This window comes from Trichomycterus rosablanca, chromosome 23 (assembly GCF_030014385.1).
Source record: "Trichomycterus rosablanca isolate fTriRos1 chromosome 23, fTriRos1.hap1, whole genome shotgun sequence".
NCBI classification, from domain to species: domain Eukaryota; kingdom Metazoa; phylum Chordata; class Actinopteri; order Siluriformes; family Trichomycteridae; genus Trichomycterus; species Trichomycterus rosablanca.
In genome coordinates, this window is record NC_086010.1 from 15486443 (window position 1) to 15495646 (window position 9204).

A 9204-nucleotide genomic window follows, 5' to 3' on the forward strand; every position below is an offset into this window, starting at 1 on the left:
CGCACGAGGCGAGTCCATATGCAGATCAGCTTTGTGTACCGAGAGCCACACCCCGATCGACGCGTTTTTCACAGACTCGTTCATGTAGCTGCCCAGCCCAGCCGGCCGGCGGAGCCGAGTTTCGAACCGACGAGTCAGACATGCCAGCTCTGGTGTGCTAGTGGGTTTTACCGCTGCGTCACCTGAGCAGCGTCAGGATGTGATTGAAAACGATCCAGAACGTTTTTATGGTTTATACAGCTGTTCTAGACTCACTTTGACCGTCCAAAGTACGATTTATTTTGATAACCTGTATATAACTTATGGAATTTACTTTCTCTTTCATTCAGTAAACAACATTCCGATCTTTGACAATCCCTTCGATGATATGTGATTACTTCAGCATAAAAACAAGTTTATCAGCATAACATGACTTAAGAATTACCTTTGCTAGTCAAACACGCCTCCCTCACCACCCTGTTTTGTGTGTTTGAGAAAATACACATACATCCTCTTTTAGGGAGGTTGATCACAGATCCAGATGAGTAGGGCCCTACTAAATTCACTGGAAAAGCTTCATTTCATGGACCTTGTTATTCAAAAATCACAGATTTCATGGCAGTCATTAAATTACACTCATGAATTAAATGATAGATTAAATGGAAACTAGAATACACAGCACAGCCAACCTACCCCAGCATTCACAGAATTGGTTTGTAGTCGTATTTTTAGCTGCTTCACTTCGACTTCTTGGACGTTTTGACTAAGCGATTACTAACTGAATTGCTGTAGGATTGCTAGTGTAACAGACTTTTCTGTGGTGTAGCGTGCTGACAATGTTGTATGTGTTTGATGTATTTAGTGCATTTTGTTCCTTTGGGGATTCCATAATCAAAAGAAAAAATACAGTAGACCCTTGAGTTACGAACGGTTTACCATTCGAACATTTCTGGTCACGAACAATCTTTTTCAACTTAAAGTACGAAGAAATTTCGCGAAACACGTGACGTCACGAACAAGTCGACTCCGAGCGTCTCTTTCTCTCTCTCTCTCTCTCTCTATATATACAGGGGTTGGACAAAATAACTGAAACACCTGTCATTTTAGTGTGGTAGGTTTCATGGCTAAATTGGACCAGTCTGGTGGCCAATCTTCATTAATTGCACATTGCACCAGTAAGAGCAGAGTGTGAAGGTTCAATTAGCAGGGTAAGAGCACAGTTTTGCTCAAAATATTGCAATGCACACAACATTATGGGTGACATACCAGAGTTCAAAAGAGGACAAATTGTTGGTGCACGTCTTGCTGGCGCATCTGTGACCAAGACAGCAAGTCTTTGTGATGTATCAAGAGCCACGGTATCCAGGGTAATGTCAGCATACCACCAAGAAGGACAAACCACATCCAACAGGATTAACTGTGGACGCAAGAGGAAGCTGTCTGAAAGGGATGTTCGGGTGCTAACCCAGATTGTATCCAAAAAACATAAAACCACGGCTGCCCAAATCACGGCAGAATTAAATGTGCACCTCAACTCTCCTGTTTCCACCAGAACTGTCCGTCGGGAGCTCCACAGGGTCAATATACACGGCCGGGCTGCTATAGCCAAACCTTTGGTCACTCGTGCCAATGCCAAACGTCGGTTTCAATGGTGCAAGGAGCGCAAATCTTGGGCTGTGGACAATGTGAAACATGTATTGTTCTCTGATGAGTCCACCTTTACTGTTTTCCCCACATCCGGGAGAGTTACGGTGTGGAGAAGCCCCAAAGAAGCGTACCACCCAGACTGTTGCATGCCCAGAGTGAAGCATGGGGGTGGATCAGTGATGGTTTGGGCTGCCATATCATGGCATTCCCTTGTCCCAATACTTGTGCTAGATGGGCGCGTCACTGCCAAGGACTACCATTCTGGAGGACCATGTGCATCCAATGGCGGTGCCGTGTATCAGGATGACAATGCACCAATACACACAGCAAGACTGGTGAAAGATTGGTTTGATGAACATGAAAGTGAAGTTGAACATCTCCCATGGCCTGCACAGTCACCAGATCTAAATATTATTGAGACACTTTGGGGTGTTTTGGAGAAGCGAGTCAGGAAACGTTTTCCTCCACCAGCATCACGTAGTGACCTGGCCACTATCCTGCAAGAAGAATGGCTTAAAATCCCTCTGACCACTGTGCAGGACTTGTATATGTCATTTCCAAGACGAATTGATGCTGTATTGGCTGCAAAAGGAGGCCCTACACCATACTAATAAATTATTGTGGTCTAAAACCAGGTGTTTCAGTTATTTTGTCCAACCCCTGTATATATACAGTGAGCGAACATTCGGACAGCGGACGGTGTTTTTTCAGTGTTTTCTTTATATTTTGTAAAATTCTATATTAAAATGGCCCCAAAGAATGTGCAGAGAAAACGCAGTGCTGAGAAAATAAACAAATCTATTACATTTGTCATTGTATAATTACTCCTGCCAGTAGCTGTCACTGTGTATCAGACAGAGGGGACAGTGAGTTACAAAATACAACACTTAAAATAAAGAAGGAAATAATAGAGAAATCAGAGAGTTATTGTTGTTTCTGGTAGATACATTTTATGTAAAAAGAAGGAAATTTATTATGGTGTATGGTACAGCACACATACTGCACTGAAATGTGGTGTGTGTTTTTATGCACAGTACAGTACTACTGTGAATTATTGTTTATTACAGTATTATCTATTGTATAATTTAAGGGAAAATATACTTGTATTTATAACAAAAAAGAGCATTTAAGACATTAGAAAGTTTAGGTAAGGGGGGGGTTTGGGAGGTCTGGCATGGATTAATTCTGTTTACATTATTTCTTATAGGAAAAACTAACGAACATTTTGACTTAAGGACAGCCCTTCGGAACCAATTAAGTTTGTAAGTCAAGGGTCTACTGTATGCTTCTCTACACACGTGATCATCTCTGTGTAGTCTGTGCTGCGCCTCAAAAGAACAAGCCTATAACGTATTAAGCTCCTGATAGTTTAACTATGTACAGTTTATTTCTTACTTTATGAACTCAGCAGAATACATGGAAAAATAGACATCTTTATTAGGTGCATTACATTATATACACATTTACAAGACGACTGAAGTTAATAATTTAAACACATCAAAAGAATATCACAATGAAAGTGCAAATTTCTTAGTTCTTCAGGATTTCTGCTCTATGTTGACTGCACGTACATGATGCGAATCTACATCTACCACATCCCGAAGATGTTGTTTTAGATTCAGATCTGGTGACTGGGCAGGCCAATCAAGTAACCTGGACTCATTGTTACATCCATCAACCTGTTAATAGTGACTTGTGCTTTGTTCTATGGCGCATCATCATGCCAAAGGCCTGCACCCGGTCAGCAACAATACTCAGGTACAATAGTCTGATGTATTCAGAACGTGCATGCTTGGTATTGGGGGGCGTAATATGTCCCAAAAATGTAGTCATTTATGATTCATTTTTTCAATTCATACCCCACTGTCCTCGTTCTTGCCACGGTTAGCCGCAGATCATCCACCACCCATCTGACACGCATGCCGTCGCCGACCACTTCTCATCTCCCACCAGCAGTATAAATCTGACCTTTCCTCCATCGCACGCGGTCAGTTTTGATCGGACACCCGACCAGGTTGATAGCACTTCTGAGATTTGTTTCTTTGGTATTTGAGATATATTACTACTGTGATGCAAACAGCAATGACAGCAATTGCAACAATGGGCACCACAATGCCAATCCAGGATAAATCTGTCGAGGGGAAAAGAAAAAACAATTTCAGAAATCTGAAACACACACTATATACAGTATATGGCTAAAAGTATTTGGACACCTGACCAATAGCTTGTTGGACGTCCAATTTCAGAAACTAATTGGATTAAAATCGACTGAATAGATCGGATGATCTTTTCAGATATAGTGACAGCCACTCTGTTGGAACTTGTGTCAAAACAGACTATATTCCAAATAGACTGTATTCCTGCACCCCCTGGAAAATTTTCTCCCCAATCTAGTCATATCCAATTACCCTGACTGAGGAGCTTCACAACTGACACACGCCCCCTCCGACACGTGCTCAGTACCGGCTGCCTCTTTTCACCTGCACGAGGCGAGTTCACATACGGATTATTCAGCATTATTCCCCATCAATGAGCCAGCAGAGGTCGTACTTGCACCACTTATGAGGAACCCTGGTCCGACTCATCCCATCCAATCGTTGTTTATGTGGCCGCCCAGCCCAGCTGGATGGGGGAGCTGTGATTCGAACGATGCATTCGAGATCCCGGCTCTGGTGTGCTAGCGTATTTTACCGCTGCGCCACCTGTGCGCCCCCTGGCCACTGATTATGATCAAGAATGGATCGATTCCATAGCTGTTCAGAGGGGCTGAGCTCTCGTCATGTCTTCATAGACGTTGCTTTGTGCACAGGGGCCATGTCAGTCATGTCATGCTGGAACAGGAAAGGGCCTTCCCTAAATTGTTGGAAGTGTCCAAAGTTGGAAGCAGTGGGTAAAATACATGAATTAAAGGATTAGAAAGGGTGTCCCAATACTTACGTCCATATGCGTATGTATATATGTAATATATGTAATGTATACATGGTCAGGGTTAGTGTGGAGCCAGTTTCATTAGGAAACACTGGATGCAGGGCAGAAGTACCCCGGGCAGGGTGGCAACCCATCGCAGGGCTTTGGCCATTCCCGCCTTTAGACGCCTGCGTAGACGCTCAACCGGTCGGCAGCACAGCTCTCTTGCTAGAATGCAATTTGGAACACAGCCACACTCAATTATCCCAATCAAGTGGTTTTAAGGGCTTTTCTCATAGACTTGTAGGGATTGAACCAACAACCTTCTGATCACCAGTCCAGCACCTTAACCCCTGAGCTAACAAACCCAGAGTTTTTGTGTCACAGCAAAGCAAACTGACAGGTAAAATCAGCCCCAGATGTTTACCTGCTTCGATTTGCATCCGTGTGAGCACCAACTCTCTGGACTGGTGCTCCAACCTCTCGCATGTGTACATCCCAGAATGCTTCTCTCTGTCCACGTTCTGGAATGTGACCGTTCCTCTTTCCACGAGGTGGACCACCGTGTCTCTCCACGTTTTCGTGGTGTTTGATGGTGGCGAGGCGCCGCTGATGTAGGCCAGAACGTTGGTGGAGTCGTCGAAGCTCAGACTCAGGTTGTAGTGTTCAGGGTCTCCGTCAGAGGCGGGACATCGGATGGTCGCGTTCTGTCCCGAATACGATTCAACTTCCTCTGGAATTGAAAAGAGATTCTGAGTGACATACTACATGGCCAAAAATATGTGGACACCAGTTTCATAGCTACTATAGCCTTTACTAATATGTTGAGGCTTTCCCCATTTCTAAAAAGCAAGATTTGACAACAGGCCAATCGTTGTTCATGTGGCCGCTCAGCCTAGCCGGCAGGTACAGCTTATTGTAGTTATTTATAGACGGTTGTACGATGCTTACCTTTCCTTATACTGGCTGTGTATGTCTGACTCAGGTCCTGAAAGCTGACGGAGCACTTGTACGTAATGTTAAGCTGGACCCGTGTGTCCAACGTGCCGTTCAGTGAAAACAGGTCCTGTTCGTCTCGCTCCGTCTTAGAATGAGATGCTGATATTGGCATGTCATCGATGAACCAAGAAATGTGGGGTTCTGGGAAAACTCCACTCGTGCTGCAGGAGATTGTGTTATCTGTGATTTTTATATCCGCTGCTTTGATGGGGGCTGCAGAAAAGAAGAAGATTCACACATGATGTCCACCAAGCTCAAGCTAATGGTCAAGCTAATGCCTGTAACCACAGTTCTTACCCTTTACGTTCACTTTGACGAATAATTCCTTGTTGCTTGTTTTGTCGGCCGTGTAGCACTTGTACCTTCCTTCGTCACTGATCCTCACTCCTCTCAGAAGCAGGGACAGATTTCCTTTCGGGATCTGATCGTTGAACAGAGACGTTCTGCCGGAATAGTTCGTGTCCTGATAGCTGAGCTGATCTTTAGACTGGTAGAACGAATGGACCACGTTATCATCTTTGTACCAGTGGATGACGTCGTGATAGCCGGACGTACAGGGAAGTACGCAATCCTGGGCGAAGATACAGGTAACTGAGGAGCCTTCAAATTAAAGAAATGAATTTAGCAACTACTCAAAAATTTGAGTCACATTATTATGACCTATATGAACCTAGTGATGCCATAATGGATTTGTTCGAGGGATCTTCAAAAAGTTTCAGGAGGACGGGAGGAGGAGTAATCGTTCGTGTCTGAGAGGCGCTTATAGTCCGGATTTAGCGGCATCTGATTTCCACCTTTTTGGACACTTGAAGCTTTGAAGGGAGGAAGATTTTCATGTGATGATGTGAAAGCAGGGGTGCATCAGTGGCTAGAGATGGGGAGTCCAAGTCACACGTAAGTCGCACACGCAGCGACTTCAGACTCGACTCAGACTTGTTTCAAATGACTCGGACTTGACTAGTGACTCGCAAAAAAATTACTCGGAAACAACAAGTCTTAACATTAGTTACGTGTGACAATTATATTATATTTACAATACATATATAATATTAAACATACAATACATATATAATATATACATAATTATTATTATTATAAATATTCTGCTCTCTAATAACGCTCTGGTCATCTTAACCCGCAATGCACACAATGGGTAAATGTTCCAGCCAGCTTCCGGCGTAGTGATGAAGCGTTCACTTAATTTCAACATTTTCCTTACCTTTGGATTGGAATCTCAGTTAACATGGTGGAATACCCTACATAGTGCACTTCACAGGAACAACCGGAGTGAATGGAAGGCTCGCTAATATTTGAAAGAACCACTTTCTGAACCAATCAGACCCAAAGTTTGGAGGTTTTTAATTATAAGCACATTCACAAAATAACAGATTCTATTCCTAATGGGACGCACGGTTATAAATTTAATAGCATCTGTAAGAACAGAAGCTCAGGTAAGCAGCGGTTATGAATTTATTTTTGCTGTGTTTGGGATTTTGTCCGCTTGTCCGTGATTTATCGCAATGAAAACAAAACATATCAGTTGAAGCTTTTAACTGGTACCTTCTTGTTACAGAAATTACATTCACTTGCACAATGACTAGGAAAGTAAAGGTACTAAGTAAACCGGCAAAATGCAGTCGCTAATCTGTTGTTTTTTATCTGAACTAGGAGCATTAACTAAAGCCACGGCGGGTTTAAGCTTTACCACTCGAGTCCGTCAATTTAAGATCTCTTATAATACAAATACAAGGACATTCAGAGATGTTACCATCTACAGTCCATGACATTATTATAAGATTCAGGAAGATTCCGTGGTTAACGTACAAAGCCGAAGTCAATGTTACCTTTATTTCATCTGCGTTAAAACCCTGACATGCTTCCAAAACGAATAGAGCCACATATGCATGTTAGTAAACACAGTTCATCAGGCGTTATGAGTGACAAGTGCTCTTTAAACTATACAGACTTCCTTATAGTATTGATATGAGAAGTCCGAAACCTTATGGTCAGGTGATTACATACTTATGTAATGTACAAAGGTAAGTGTGACTGAGCTAAGGTGTGATTGGCAAGAATGTGGTCATACCAGCCAAGCTACCTCCTCTTGTTTTACTCTTATTTCAAAATAAAAGGGAAAAAAATACACATTTAAGTTGTACTTTAACTATAAACTATAAAGTATTTTTTTTCCAACTAAACTCTGACTTTATAAGTGAGCAGTGCTGTTTAAATATTTATCTTCTGAACTCTGGTACATGGGGAAAAATATTCAAAGGTCAGTTTATTTAGCCAAGAAGACCACCTCCTTGTTTTTACACTCACTGTCCATTTGATCAGCTCCACTTACCATATAGAAGCACTTTGTAGTTCCACAATTACTGACTGTAGTCCATCTGTTTCTCTGGATGCTTTGTTAGCCCCCTTTCATGCTGTCCTTCAATAATCAGGACCCCCACAGGACCACTACACAGCAGGTATTATTTGGGTGGTGGGTCATTCTCAGCACTGCAGTGACACTGACATGATGGTGGTATGTTAGTGTGTGTTGTGCTGTCACTGCTGGACTGATAATAATCCACCAACCAAACACATCCAGCCAACAGCGCCCCGTGGGCAGCGTCATGTGACCACTGATGAAGGTCTAGAAGATGACCAAGTCAAACAGCAGCACTAGATGAGCGATCGTCTCTGACTTTACATCTACAAGGTGGACCGACTAGGTAGGAATGGACACGGCATTTAAAAACTTATAATACTCATCCTGACTATTAAAGAACAGGGTGAAAGCAGGATAAAAAGGTATGTACAGAAACAGATGAACTACAGTCAGTAATCGTAGAGCTACAAAGTGCTTAAATATGGTAAGTGGAGCTGATAAAATGGAAAAGGAGGTGGTTTTAATGTTATGGCTGATCAGTGTTTATTATTTTGTACTCACCATGTCCAAAAGTCGATCCCAGTACAACTATCAGTGCTACAGTCCAAATGACCTGCTTCATAGTCTTTACACAGCAACTCGTCTCTGATTTCTTATAAGACTGTGAGATTGATTTTCTTTACAAAGCTACTTAACTATAATCCAAACAGGTTTTACTGCATGGGAACAGCACACATGCTCTATCTGTGAGTTCTTGCCACTTGTTGTGAACTGATTGTGGCATTCAACCGTTGACGTGTGAGTTTAAAAGATAAGTGGAGGTGGAGTTAATTATTTACTTGTGTATTCATTTGCTAAAGTTAAACTTCATTCCCTTCATCCTTTCTTCCAGAAGCTGGATTTTTACTGTATTATGTTCGTGTGAACCTTGTTTAAAAAGGAACCCATTTATATATATATATATATATATATACTGTATATATATATATATATATATATACAGTGTATCACAAAAGTGAGTACACCCCTCACATTTCTGCAGATATTTAAGTATATCTTTTCATGGGACAACACTGACAAAATGACACTTTGACACAATGAAAAGTAGTCTGTGTGCAGCTTATATAACAGTGTAAATTTATTCTTCCCTCAAAATAACTCAATATACAGCCATTAATGTCTAAACCACCGGCAACAAAAGTGAGTACACCCCATAGTGAAAGTTCCTGAAGTGTCAATATTTTGTGTGGCCACCATTATTTCCCAGAACTGCCTTAACTCTCCTGGGCATGGAG

General features: G+C 42.1%; 1 protein-coding gene across 1 annotated transcript; it reads right to left on the reverse strand.

Annotated features, from left to right (window-relative positions):
• Positions 1-3039: 3039 nt before the first annotated feature.
• Positions 3040-8675, reverse strand: hhla2b.2 (HERV-H LTR-associating 2b, tandem duplicate 2). The gene is made up of 5 exons (XM_062986020.1): positions 8471-8675; positions 5830-6132; positions 5485-5745; positions 4961-5266; positions 3040-3757 (listed from the first exon to the last, which is right to left on the reverse strand). The coding sequence occupies exons 1-5, from the start codon at positions 8529-8531 to the stop codon at positions 3615-3617; spliced, it is 1074 nt and encodes a 357-aa protein (XP_062842090.1). The 5' UTR covers positions 8532-8675; the 3' UTR covers positions 3040-3614.
• Between the last annotated feature and the right edge of the window lie 529 nt (positions 8676-9204).